General features: G+C 40.5%; 1 protein-coding gene across 7 annotated transcripts in view; it reads right to left on the minus strand.

The window, feature by feature from the left end:
• CCDC191 (coiled-coil domain containing 191) overlaps nt 1-14,739 on the minus strand; it is a 96,015-nt gene that overhangs the window by 54,562 nt on the left and 26,714 nt on the right. For all 7 annotated transcript variants that reach the window (XM_029939329.1, XM_029939327.1, XM_029939326.1 and 4 more), the window contains one exon: nt 6,565-6,755. In XM_029939329.1, coding sequence (XP_029795189.1) covers nt 6,565-6,755 — 191 coding nt within the window. The remainder of the gene's footprint in view (nt 1-6,564; nt 6,756-14,739) is intronic.

Raw genomic sequence — 14,739 nt, forward strand, 5'->3', positions numbered from 1 at the left:
CACTCAGCATCAGTGAAATACAAATCACAACCACACTGAGATACCATCTCACACTGGTCAGTCGCTAAAACGAACAAATTAGCAGACTATAGATGCTGGCGAGGATGTGGAGAAACGGGCACCCTCCTACACTGTTGGTGGGAATGTAAACTGGTGCAGCCGCTCTGGAAAACAGTGTGGAGGTTCCTCAAAAAATTAACAATAGAACTCCCCTATGACCCAGCAATAACACTGCTAGGGATTTATCCAAGGGATACAGAAGTGCTGATGCATAGGAGCACATGTACCCCAATGTTCACAGTGGCACTTTCAACAACAGCCAAATTATGGAAAGAGCCTAAATGTCCATCAATTGATGAATGGATCAAGAAGATGTGGTTTATCTACACAATGGAATACTACATGGCAATGAGAAAGAAGGAAATCTGGCCATTCATAGCAACATGGATGGAACTCGTGGGTGTTATGCTAAATGAAATAAGTCAGGCGGAGAAGGGCAGATACCATATGTTTTCACTCATATGTGTAACAGGAGAAACTTAACAGAGGACCATGGGGGAGTGGAAGGGGGAAAAAATGTTGGGGATAGGGAAGGAGGCAAACCATGAGAGACACTTAAATACTGAGAACAAACTGAGGGTTGATGGGGGAGGGGGAAAGGAGAAGGGAGGTGACGGGCATGGAGGAGGGCACTTGTGGGGATGAGCACTGGATAATATATGGAAACCAACTTGACAATAAACTATGAAAGGAAAAAAAAGGAGGGCGCTTGTTAAGATGAGCACTGGGTATTATATATAAGGGATGAATCACTGGGTTCTACTCCTGAAGCCAATACTACACTGTATGTTAATTAACTTGACTTTAAATAAATTAATTTAAAAAATAAAATAAAATATAATTTAAGTTAAAGAATATAAACTATAAAGGTTTAAATATGAACCATGCTATTTATTTATTTTTTTTTAATTTTTAACATTTTATTTTTGAGACAGTGAGAGAGAGAGAAAGAAAGCGTGAGTTGGGGAGGGGCAGAGAGGGAGGGAGACACAGAATCTGAAGCAGAGTCTAGGCTCTGAGCTGTCAGTACTGAGCCGGACACAGGGCTCAAACTCACAAACTGAGATCATGACCTGAGCCAAAGTCAATATTTAACCGACTGAGCCACCCAGGTGCCCCTGAGTAGTGCTGTTTAGAATCAACACCTTAATTGATACTTAGTGATCAGTGCATGTTCTAGAACCTTAAGTCAGAAGAACACTGACTAGATAGAGGATACTAGATAAGCACCTGGAAGCTTCTAAGCCTCAGATTCCTCCTAAAAATGGTGTCACCCTAAAAAAAAATGCTTTACATTGCTTGTTCTACAGGATTAAAAAAAAAAAACCCTAATCAACACACACACACACACACACACACACACACACACACACACACACCTAAACATATAGAACCAATTCTCATGGAAGATACCTCTGCCTCAGGACAAAACTAGTAGATATCTAAAAAGTGTCTTGAATTTTTAAAAGGATATGAGAAACAGTAAATAAATAAGCACACACTAGTGATCTGAGTGCTAAAATATGACACATGAAAACAGCAATGGTGCAAGCAGTTGCATTTGGGATGAGCAGGAGCAAGAATGAAAGATCTGATGCATTCAGTAATGCACCAGGGAGCCCCCAGGGAAAGGAGAAGCTAACACAATTCTGTCTGAAAGAGTTTTAAAGTGAGCCAGGCAGTGCAAGTCCCTGCCTCTCTGACAGATGAAGAGCCTGACCAGCGTCAGAAGCCGTGTAATTTCTGGCCTCTTGCCTTCATACCCAGGTGAGCATGGAGGGAAGGGCATTGAACATGGGCAAGTGACTGCCCAAAAGAATGCTCAGATGAGGAGTGGGAAAATGGGGATACCTGACAGTCTATTTTCAGCTCAGCCTCTCCCCTTCTAGGCTATAGCCCTGGGCTGACTCCAGCCTGCTTCCCCACAAGCTGCCTATGTGCTGGTTTACCAGTTTTTCCCCAAACTGAAAAACACCCTCTTCTACTTAGCCACATTCTGTCTCTCTCAGAAGATGGGGCCCATGAATTCCTATTTTTAAAAAGCTCCTCAGGGGATTATAATGCACGATAGCCAAGTCCATGTCATTCTTGAGTATTTATCTTATGGTGCCTTCTGTTGCAATTATTTTTAGTAGTTGGGTACCATGTTTAACTTCACTTAAATGGAAAACTCCTAGAAGGCAAGTGTTGAACACTTGTTTTTAAGCCCCCCTCCCTGTACTTAGGAGAGAGCCTAGTACCCAGTAAATGTCAATAACACTGGCTGGATGGAAGAATAAATTCTATCAAACAAAATGAAAGAACAAGTGAACAAATGAATGCGATGGTTTGAGGAATGTCAAAGGGCCAGTTTTCCCCCCCGGGTCCCCAACACTCACATTTTGGGCACTGTTCCCAGACCACGCCTCATGAAGTATATGCAGTTTCCTGAGAGGGATAACATCAATTGTGGATTACAGTTAAAAAAAGTATGAGGGGCTTGAGGGACAAAGGGAAGAGATAAAAGCATAGTTGAGGCAAGGCCCAGAGTTCTGGTACCAGAGTGAGCAGGACAGCAGGTAATGTGGAAGCTAACGGGGGGAAGACAGAGGTGCTGCTCAGGGAAGAGTGAGAAATCAGGGGCTCAAGAAGGGTTGGTGGAGGATGTTGAAAACAAGCCCTGCTTCCTTCTAATTTTGTCTAGGGCTGGCCATAAATTTAACAGAGGAAGGAAGAGAGGAGAAATGGAAGAACTGAAGCCAGCTTTTGAATGTGAACATGCTGAGCAAAGTAAAAATACAGTTCAAATTCCAACACCATCAAAGGGTCTACACCTAAGCATGTGCACCAGGGTTTTATTGTATTACCTAAGCAAGTGAATTCTCAGGTTTGGGAATATTTGTTAATGTTAAGATTACATTATAATGTTGTATTGAAATTTTATAACACCATTATAACTACTTTTAAAAGAAAAGAGACAGACAAAAATAGAAAAGAGAAAGAGCAAAAGAAAATTAAAGAAAGGAAGAAGGGGAGGACGAAGGACGGAAGGACAGAAAGATGGAAGGATGGCAGGACAGAAGGAAAGGAGCCAGGAAATCTAGGCCACGCATGGGGGAACTGGCCAGTGAGGGTAAACCCCAGGCGTCAGAAACAAATGCGGATGCAGGAGCTGGAGGATGAAGACACAGCTGACATCTGAGTCATGGGCACAGCAAATATTTCCACGTCCAGGTGGATGGGCCACAGAGCCACCTGTGCTTTGCTGATCTGGTAAGAGTTTAGTTTCTATGGTTAGTAACCTATTATATTCCTGGAGCTCATTATTTAGAAAACAAAAATGCTTGAAAACACTACCGAGTTAAATTGCAAAAGAGGGAGCAAATAAACTCCTCATTGACTCACTTATTATTCAACAAATATGTATTTGGTGTCCACTGAGATACCAGCAGAAACTCTGATGAATGCAGAAAAGAACCCAGCTCTCCAGACACCCTCATTCCCACTAATATTTCTTGGTTTCTGCTTGTAGTAGCTAACTTAGAGCTTTTCCCCATCTTTAATATCCCATCCTTCTTTCTAGAACAAAGAAAAACATGCAGAGAGCCAGGGATTTGTAGGAAAGCAACACAAAGGCTGGTTTGTATCTAATAGCTCCTTTCTACTACTATGTTTCCAGCATGTCTTGTCATTTGTTAATTACTGCTTTATTTTTCATCTGTAGCCATCTAAAGTAAATTGTCACATAACTGAAAAATACTGCTGTCTTAGGGAACCACCATCTAGATGCTATTTAACATTTATTTTTTTTTAATTTTTTTTAAACATTTATTTATTTTTGAGAGACAGAGAGTCAGATCATGAGCAGGGAAGGGGCAGAGAGAGAGAGGGACACAAAGAATCAGAAGCAGGCTCCAGGCTCTGAGGTGAACCCACAAACTGTGAGATCATGACCTGAGTCGAAGTCGGACACTCCCAGACTGAGCCACCCAGGCGCCCCAAGATGCTATTTAACATTTAATACAGAAGCAGTGTGGTACAGGAAAGAGCATCTGAATCAGAAGCAAAGAGACCAGACTTTAGTCCAGGACTAGCTCCTCCTACCTTTTGGACCTTGAGAGAGTCATTAACTCTCTCCAGGCCTTACCTTTAACATATGCAAAATGACAGGCAGGATCAGATGATCCTTGAGGTGGCTTTCTGCTCTAAATTTTTTTTGCTCTGAAGTTCTGTAGTAAAAAAAATTATTACAAGTTAAGTATTTTCTAACTCTGGAACTTTAAAAAAAAATGTAGTACCCATTCTGAATGTTTAAAAATAGACACCTGAAAAGAATTCACAGATACTAGACAAAAAGTTCTAAGATTTAAAAAAAAAATTGCTACATAATGCTATTATGAAATCCGCATTTAGGGATTTTATATTTAAACAGTTTAATTGCAATGAAACCTCAAGTTCTTCAGATTTTTATTCTACAAGTTTCTATGTAAATTTCGCAGGCCACCACATTTAGCTTCAACCCTCAGTTTCCACTCCCTTCATGCCATTGCTCATGTCACTTCCCTTTTACGGCACCTCCAGTTTCTCCCTTTATCCAGCAATCCTGCTAGCTACCCCTTTTTCAGTAAGCTATCATCCAAATTCCTTATATGAATCACTAGGTGCTAAGAAATTAGAAATGAATTATGAGAGTTTTCTAAGCTGACCTTTTTTTTTTCACTAAAGATTCCCCCAGCATACTGTAAAGAAAGGGAGATTAACTAGGTCATCCTTCTGCTTAAAAACTATCAAGACTTCACCTTTATTTACCAAAGAATTCCTACTAACCTCCTTGTTTTGGCATTCAAGACCTTTCACAAATTGATGAACTTGAGAACCACATGCTTGATGATCTCTGGCCAAGCTGGAAGGCTACACCAAGTGCCATTACCTCATCTCCCTGTCCCCACCTAGGAACATCCTACTTATGGAACAAAGTCCAGCTCAAGACCCACCCTCCTTTTTTCTTTTATATTTTATTGTCACGTTGGTTTCCATATACCACCCAGTGCTCATCCCAACAAGTGCCCTCCTCCACGCCCATCACCCCTTTTTAATCTCTCCCCCACCTCCATAAACCCTCAGTTTGTCCTCAGTATTTAAGAGTCTCTTATGGTTTGCCTCCCTCCCTCTCCTTAACTATTTTTCCCCCTCCTCTTCCCCATGGTCCTCTGTTAAGTTTCTCCTCTTACACATATGAGTGAAAACATACAGTATCTCTACTTCTCTGCCTGACTTATTTCGTTTAGCATAACATCCTCGAGTTCCATCCACCTTGCTACATATGGCCAGATTTCATTCTTTCTCATTGCCATGTAGTATTCCATTGTGTAGATAAACCACATCTTCTTGATCCATTTAAGACTCACTTTCCCGATCAAGCCCTTCCTGGCACTTTGTGGGAGCCTCCTCAGTCAGCGCGATACTTCCTGCTGCTAAGTTCTCAATGGCACAGGGCATGCCTTATGCAGTTTCTGCTGCTGCTCAGTCCCCGTCCTGTTTCTAGATCTTGTCTTCCCCAAAAAACTGTGGAGCTAGGTTTCAGGTTCCTGTGTATCCACCCCAGGGCCTGATGCTATCACACGGCTGTGCAACTCCGGGAAGCACCATTTCCTTCTACATAACGATGATTTAACACACCATTCATTCAAGTTTTCACCATGAATAACAGAGTTGCAGGGAAGAGAAGTGATTACACAGAGGCACATAAACTGCTCCACTCCCAAGTAAACAAATGGTTCCTTCTATACCCATGATTCTGGTTCAAGGATGCAGAGCTGAACTTGGAAATGAATAGAAGAAAATGTATTTAATTTTAAGATAGAAGAAAGTTTTATTTGAAGACAAAGTCTGTGTCATTTCCAAGCGTAAGGAGGAGCTGATATAAAGGTGTCAAAAGCCTCTAAATAAGGTGTGGAACCGAAGACAGAGGAGTGGGGGGAATCACCTTGGCAGATGGATGTTCCCTGTGTTCCTAATTAACATTCAGTGGGCAGACGGGTATTTCCATCAGTGAGAATTACTGGCATATAAACCAAACTCTGTCTTGTCAGTTAGTAAAATGGTCCAAGGTGCAATGCTAAGATATCAGAGGGCAAGGAAAAAATCTAGTACTTGTTTCCTTCAAAGAAGCAAAGCATGTACATCAGTATATTTTAATGAAAGTTTTGCTTACACTTTTCAGTTAAAATTTTCTTTTTTTCACCTTTTCTTTTAAGTGGGCTTCATGCCCAGTGTGAAACTCACAACCCTGATATCAAGACCTGGACTGAGATCAAGAATCGGATGTTTAAGTGACTAAGCCACCCAGGTGCCCCTCAGTTAAAATTTTCTAGTTTGTGATGTAATATAGAAAAACAGTGATTGCCACACTTTATAATGGATGAGACAATTCTAGTGAACATAATTTTTAGATTATTTTGGGATTCTTCAGGAGGAAAAATGTCCTGTAATACACCAGGAGGGTTTTGGTACAAATAATGGTACCTGTTTTCTTCCCTAAGGTGATTTTCCATGGCTTGAGTCTCCCGCGCCAACTTCTGGGATCTTGTGTAGTCTCTCCAGGCCCGCAGGACTTTCAGTTGAAATTTCCAGTCAGACAGGGTCCCAGCTTTTCCCAGCTTGATCCTGTAATCAAGGATCAGCTTGTGCCAGGCAGAGAAATACCGTTTTTGACACTGCAATGGAAACATGTGGAAAATCACCACTGATCAGCTCTAGTGTTTGCAATATCCAACACCAACAGCTGTCACCTCTGATTTCCCCCTCACACTTTTTCTAACAAATCTAGCAACTGTTGTCTTGATGGAAGAAGAATCAAGTATAACTGCTTTATGCTAATCATGACAACACCTATTCACGTCATGCAGCTGAGCCTCGTGGCTTAAACTATGATACTTAATTCTCACTCTAAGGGGCACCAGTCCTTCAGGAAGCCGGAGTAGCAGTCATATCTAAGACCTGAGTTAAGAGTCTTGTTTGAAAAGCTTAAAACAGCTGCTTCCAGGAGGATGGCTAACTTCTCTTGGAGTTTAAAATACCTACTGATTGGGGTGCCTCAGTGGCTCAGTTAGTTAAGCATTTGACTTCTGATTTCCGCTCAGGTCATGATCTCACAGTTAGTTCATGGGATCGAGCCCCACGTCAGGCTCTGTGCTGGTAGTGCAGAGCCTGTTTAAGATTCTCTCTCTCTCTGACCCCCCCCCCCCCCCCGCAAAATAAATAGATAAAATAAACTTAATAAAACAAATTACCAACTGATTAATTTCTGTTACTAACACCTGCTGAAGTCCTACTCAAAGGAATATAGAAGATCCCATGAGGATGGAATGGGGGTTTCTTGTCCTTGGAAACAAGATAGCTAAAACAGCTTCAGCGGGGCTTCCATGACCATGATAGAGCTTTGGTGAGCAGGCCTAGAGACACTAGATGCTCAGGATGCTTGTGATCCTCCACACCACACATCTGACAACAAGTAAGGCAAGTTCCACTGACCCTAAACATATCCCCAGAGAAATACTTTACTCACGGTCTAAGACAATCTCTCAGATCTAGTCCTTGCCTTTATCTTCTACCTTCACAGTAAACTTAATGTTCCTAGTACATCACATAACTTTCAGCTCTTGGCCTTGTATCAACCACATTGCTTAACACCTTCCTACATTCATACTAATTTCTTGGTCCTCCTTTTCTGCCCTCTCTTTACCTGACCATTTCAGGACTCACTTCTCCCTGGAAGTTCTCCTATCACCACTGCTTTCTGCAAATCTGCAAATCCACTGTGTTCTCAGAGCAACCCTGCTTCTTCTATCAAAACACTCATCACACTGTATTACAATCACCTGTTCACTGGTTTCTATAAGACTGTGAGCCTCTAGAAGGAAGGGAGTGGGTCCAATGAATGGAAACGGCAAATCTGTGTTGGTGGCAATAAAACACAAAGGAATCTCATAGAAAGTGACTCTGTGGGAAGAATAGTGGAGGCCTAATGGCCAGCTCTGCCAGGATCATCTGTGCTTAGTGCTTCTATCTCTGTCATAATACTTATCTTCACTATTACAACATCTAGTAAGGAGCCACCACTGGGTTTAAATTTGGGAACTGTTAAGAAAGTGAAGATATAATCTCTCCTTTTGAGAGGTTATAGGGAGAGAGGATATATAAATTAAAAGACTGATAACATAAGGAAGCATATGTTGGAATTCTTAGAAATTTGGCCAGGAAAGTTTTTTACACAAGAATTCAGTTATATTTCCACTTAGACAAACTACAAAATCTTCATTATTGGTATTCATCAGGAGAAACCATGGCAAACTTTAAAAAGCCCTTGTTCCCTTTCCATTATGTCAAATGAGGAAATACTGTGTAGACCTTCACCTTAGATGCCATGGAAGGAAGGCAAGAAGGGAAAAAGAGGAGGAGACAGGACGGGACATTTGCGGAATACAGGATATGCCTGCAGTCATAAAAAAGTCAAGACATGCAGCTGCCAAGTTGAGGGGTTATACTTTTTGCATTATTATTTGCCTATCTAACCCATAAAATAGACCGAGAAAAAAAATATTGTTAACTTGTGTATCTAGTCAAAAGAAAATACCCTGTGTCTCCCAGATTCATTTAAGAGATTCCTCTTGAACGACCTGATGAAATATTCTGTGTGTAGCTATCTCTAATTTTAACTCCTGGAATGTTTCTAATGATGAAATAGTACAAACATAATCTACCTGGACAGTAATGACACTATTAATAGTGTCCTTCTTGGATTTCTACATTCCTTGTCTACAAAGTTCAAAGCATTACTGTAAGCACAATATTACATGCACTGTTTTATTAATTTGTAGCCCATGATTACCAAATGGAGAGACTGCAGATATTATGATTTACTTTATGAAGCTAAACTTCAAAGTAGAGAAGCGTTAATGACTAAATTCACAGAGTGAAATGGTAGTGGCATACCTAAGGCTAACACTGAAACGTTCTGGCATCCTGATGACCCAATCTATATTAGGCAAAAGGTCTTCTGAAAATGAAGGGCAAATTTTTTGCTTCTTTTATACTGAAAGAGAAAGAACTCGATATATGCCTTACTATGGTAGAAGGGCACTGCTGGAATATGTGAATTTAAAAGGGCAAAATTTGCGTTAATAAATGTTATTGTCAATATATTTCCTTAAAATAGTTAAGGTTAGACTTTAAAAACAAAATGATCAGTTTTAACGATCTATGATTCAGTTTCACTACATAAAAGTTAGTGACAGCAGAGTGACAGAGTCACAGCAACTTTTTTTAAAAAATATATTTTATGTTAGAGAGAGAGAGAGAGGATGAGAGGAAGAGAGGGACAGAGGGAGAGAGGGGGAGAGAGAGAGAGAGAGAGAGAGAGAGAGAGAGAAAGAGAGAGAGAATCTTAAGCAGTCTCCACTCTCAGAGCAGAACCCAAAGCAGGGATTGATCCCACAAACCTGGGATCATGACCTGAGCAGAAACCAAGAATCGGCGACTCAACCAACTGAGCCACCCGGGTTCCCTCATAACTACAGCTTTCTCGAAATTGACTTGTGATTGGTCTTTCCTGACTATTCAAAAGAGCAATCTCATTAAAGTAAAAAACTAAGTGTAAATCAAGAATAGCCACTTTTTTTTTTTTTAATTTTAAGGTGTATTTAGTTTTGAGAGAGGGAGGGAGACAGAACGCGAGCAGGGGTGGGCAGAGAGAGAGAGAGACAGAATCCAAAGCAGGCTCCAGGCTCTGGGCTGTCAGCACAGAGCTCGATTTGGGGCTTGAACCCACGGACCACAGGATTGTGCCCTAAGCCGGAGTCAAACACCCAAGTGACTGAGCCACCCAGGCACTGCAACCACTTAGTTATTCTTGATTCATGGCAAACATTATTTGGGCAAATAGGATTCCCATAAATGCGCTTGGAGGAAAGTATTTGGGAAAGGAAAATACTCTCAGTCCTGTCTTCTCTGAAAGATGCTAGTGCTCTGCTTTTATTTAGAAAGGATGAGAAGTGGCACACTTCCATAGTCATGATCTATTTATTCTATTACCTCTCCCCCCAGCTGAGTCCCTGCTGTTCCCAGGCCTGCTTCTCCTCTTCACTGTCACTACAATAGTGCTCTATCCTTTTGCTCTTTGGAACAAGAACAATTATTTAAAATCACAACTATGTTAGAAGATGAAGACATTTTGTTTAATACATTTTAATAAATTCAGTTTCAGAATTTAATGTTTTAACTAGTCACACAACTAAACTGACCTCCCTCCATTTCTTACCTAGTTCCCTTATTTCTGCACCATATTTTATTTCTGATAAATTTTCAACTATGGTCATGTATTCTTTTTAGTAACTTCCACATCTCTTTAACATAGTTGTGGTGAGAGTTAAGGCTTCGTACAGGTAAGTAAAATACCAAAACCACTTTGGGAAGAACTGTTCCTAAATACCTATCCATAATAATTTATAAAATAAAATACTAAACAGAGTGAAATTTACAAAGTTTTTAAGAGAAATGCTTTCTTCCTCTCAAAATCTTCCACAAGACATCCTCTGATCATGAAGGACTCTACGCAAGAGGAGAAATGACAGCTCGCCCTGCTAAATTTATTACCTGCACTGGAGTTGCCCTCCTTTTGTTGGCAAGAAAAGCTCTCTCCTGACGTGTAATCACACTGCTGCCGTGGGGAATGATTGGCATCAGGTGGAATAGCAATTTGCTGTCTAATCTTCGTTGTAATCCTGACCCGGTCACAAGAGATGCTTGTTCTGATTAATGAAGGGGGGAACTCATCAAAATTCCTCCGCTATTTCCCTTTTGTCAGAAAGCTCAGTGATAATTGCATCAAAATTCTCAGTCGTGGAAAAATAAACAATGCATTGTAAAGAGGACAAAAATGTCAACAAGTTTACAGCTTACTTCTGCCGAGCAGAACTGAACTAACTGTGGTGCAACTAGTGCTCGAGGGGTGCTGGCCAAGGCTCTGATGTTAGCAATAAAAACACACACCCCGCGGGGGGGGGGGGGCGCCCAGTGACCCCCTGCTGCTCCCTGACCAAAAGGAACCGGCACTCGATAGCTACATAAGGAAGCAATGCTCAACTGCTCTCTTCTTGGGGAACACTAGAGCTATGCAGTCCTGAGGGTTGGGGAAAGGATGATCCTTATCCTGGCAAATACTGTGTCCCTGGGAAGGAGCACCCTGTGATACACCCTACTCCTGATTTTCATCATTAGGCCCCAGAGAAGAGAGAGGAAGTCATTGTGTCCCCTACCCCAGAGCTAAATACTCCTATAGTTAGTTACATTCGGGAAAATACATTCAGTTCCCAGCACACAGCTCCGAGACCTGGACAATGCCTGCTTCCATGTAGAAGGCCAAAGGCCTAAACTTGGACAACTACCATTGTGCAAAAACCTCTGTGCAAAACGTTAACACTGGTTACAGACACAAAGCTACTTTTGTTATATCCTGGAAGATGTGATGATCTTTTAACTTCTGTATTTAAGTTTTTTCTCCTTCCTTTTTTAAACTTAACAAAAAAATCCCACACACAAAAATACCTCTTATCACAGAAATTTAACAAACATACCCCAAAGTAGAAGAATAAACCCCTCATTCAGCTTCAAAAATCACCAACATTTTGCTAATCTTGTTTTATCTCTCCTCCACTCATTTATATCCCCTGGAGTATTTAAAAATAAATCCTAGACATCAGACATTAAAGCACTTCACCCACTGTGTATTGCCAACATAAGGGCATTTTGTAAATTCTTCTGAATTCTAAGAACTTTCAATCAATACTGTTGTTTTAATTATCTAATTCTTCTTCACTTCAGAAATAGTACAATTTCAGAAAGAAGTTGCTTAGGCTTACCATATAGTAAATTCTTATTTTGTTTAAGTTTATTTATTTATTTTGAGAGAGAGAGGGAGTGTGAGCAGGAGAAGGGCAGAAAGAGAGGGAGAGAGAGAATCCCAAACAGGTTCCGCACTGTCAGCACAGAGCCCGATGTGGGGCTCATACTCAAGAACCATGATCATGACCTGAGCCAAAATCAAGAGTTGGATGCCTGACTGAACTACCCAGGTGCCCCCATATAGTAAATTGTTAACCAACAAATCTCTCTGGATCTTTTAAAGAGGAATGATCAGAATATAGTCTATCACCTGACTCTTCATTAAGATAAGGCTCCTTCCACAGTGTAGCTTAGGTTAGGTTTCAGGGCCTCTGTCTTTATGGAGGGCAGACCTGCTACTTCCCACACCTCTCTCTTCCTCTTCCGGATTTCTTCCCTCCTCCCAATCCATACTCCCTATATGTTCTCCCCAACCCCAGCCACACACACCCAAACTATGCTAAGAGTACAGCTCATCTCAGAATATATTAGACAAATGATAGGTTCACCTCCAGGGTGGTCTGACAGTAAGACAATGATGTGATATCATTTGTTTCTACCAATATGGTTCTTAAGATCCTTATATATTCACCTGGAGTGTCTAGTATTTAAGGGAAATGATATTCAACTCTATAACATTTTATAGAATGGGCTCCATTTACTCCAAAAGCTCTTATTTTTTTAAGCAGAATTTAATCAGTACTTTTTTCAAAAGATAAAAAATTACATATACATGAATGGGAACCTCTGGATCAAATGGCTTCATGGCATTTTAAAAAGCAAAACCGCAGCATGATATTTTGGTAACCTGGCCCTCAGTGTCCCTTCTGTGAGAGTGGGAAACCCTAGTTACTCAGAGGCTGAGGGTAAGGAAGGACAGAACTACAAAATGAACAAACAACCTCCTTCCTAATACTGATCAAATTTTGCTTCGTATTTTCCAGAGTTAGCTATATGAATACATAATAATGTTTTAAACTCCTCCTAAAATGCATACCACACACACATGGTCTTTGCCAAGAAGCTTAGAGCCAATGTCCTTCATGTGTATGTGCCTGACATTTCTTTTCCTACAGTTTTATTTGTAGAGAAAGGCTTTTCCTTCATTTCCTTCTCCAAACATAGACAACATTGCTGAGAGAATGGTTGCTATGTTTCAGTTCAGAAATGGCTTTACCTCAGTGGCGTGTAGGCAGTCCCAAAGGAACTAAGATCTTTTGGGACGAATCAAGCTATATAAATGAGGTACTTAGCTACCATTTGCATCATCTTGTTAGAAAAATCCAGGCTCTTTTCCATATATCCCCATGTTCCCTTGGTTTAGTTTGAGGTGACCTTTTGGAAGGTCCAGCACTTTCAACAATAGCCAAATCATGGAAAACGCCTAAATGTCCATCGACTGATGAATAAATGGATCAGGAAGATGTGGTTTATATATACGACAAAATATTACATGAGAAAGAATGAAATCTGGCCATTTGTAGCAATGTGGATGGAACTTGAGGGTGTCAGGCTAAGTGAAATAAATCAGGCAGAAAAGGACAGACACCATATGTTTTCACTGATAAGTGAAAGAGGAGGAACTTAGCAGAGGACTGTGGTGGAGGTGAAGGGGGGAAAATAGTTGGGGAGAGAAGAGGGAGGTAAACCATGAGAGACTCTTGAATACAGAGAACAAACTGAAGGCTGATGGTAGAGGGGGAGAGGAAAAGGGGGGTCACGGGCATGGAGGAGGGCACTTGTCGGGATGAGCACTGGGTATGACATAGAAACCAACTTGACAATAAAGTATAAAAGAAAAAATAAATTAATTAATTGATTTTTTTTAAAAAAAGCTTACACTAGAAAGCTAGACTATATACTGGGTGGTTTTTTTTTGTTTGTTTTTTTTGTTTTTTTGTTTTTTTTACTGTTTGAAGGCAGAGACCAGATGGCTAACCCCTAGCCCACCATTCAGCATGTATTAAGTACTCACTAAACATTTTGGCATCACTGACTTGAATAAATTAAATAAATGAATGTCTTTATGTGATTGTATCACAAGCATTTTCTTCATATCATTAAAATCTTTGAAACTAAAAGAAAAAAGGAAGGTGCTATGCCATAAGCATAACATTAACAATGATTTCTTGGGGTTACTATTATCTTACTTTCTAACAGAAAAGCCCAACCAAATAAGCAAACCACCTCCCACCCTGCCAGAATTAAGATTTAAGTTAGTATTAACTCATCTTTCATTGTTCTCTTCAACTTTCCCAAGTCTTTTTCATAGACTTCCTTATTAAGAAGACATAAAATGTATTTTAGAATAAGGAGAGAATTCAGAAGGCCTTTTTCCAGAGTATAAAAGTTTCATAGTTAATCCCTCGTTGTTTCTGCTAATTAGCAATGACGTGTGGATTGCTGGATCTCCCCAAGAGATTTCACTGCAAGATCAAAGAGAAAATAGGAGAGAAAATGGAAGTAGAAATACAAAGTTTCTATGCAAAAAGAGATGTTTTTAATAAAACAAAGAGATCTGGCGATGAAATATGTGGGAAAGATGTATGCATAGTGCTGCACCTGAACTTGTGTTTGGATAAGAGGGCCGGCTCAGTTCCTCTCAGAAAGTCTCCTATTAAGTAACTTGGCCCAAATGTGATGTTAAGAGATTGCATGGGGGGAACAAATACAATCCAGAGTCAAAGCACAAAGGATTACAAGAATTAAAGGAGACTGAACTAGAACAGCTCTGAGATACAGACTCTTTAAAGTCTTCCT

The sequence above is a fragment of the Suricata suricatta genome, chromosome 5 (genome assembly GCF_006229205.1).
Source record: "Suricata suricatta isolate VVHF042 chromosome 5, meerkat_22Aug2017_6uvM2_HiC, whole genome shotgun sequence".
NCBI lineage: Eukaryota > Metazoa > Chordata > Mammalia > Carnivora > Herpestidae > Suricata > Suricata suricatta.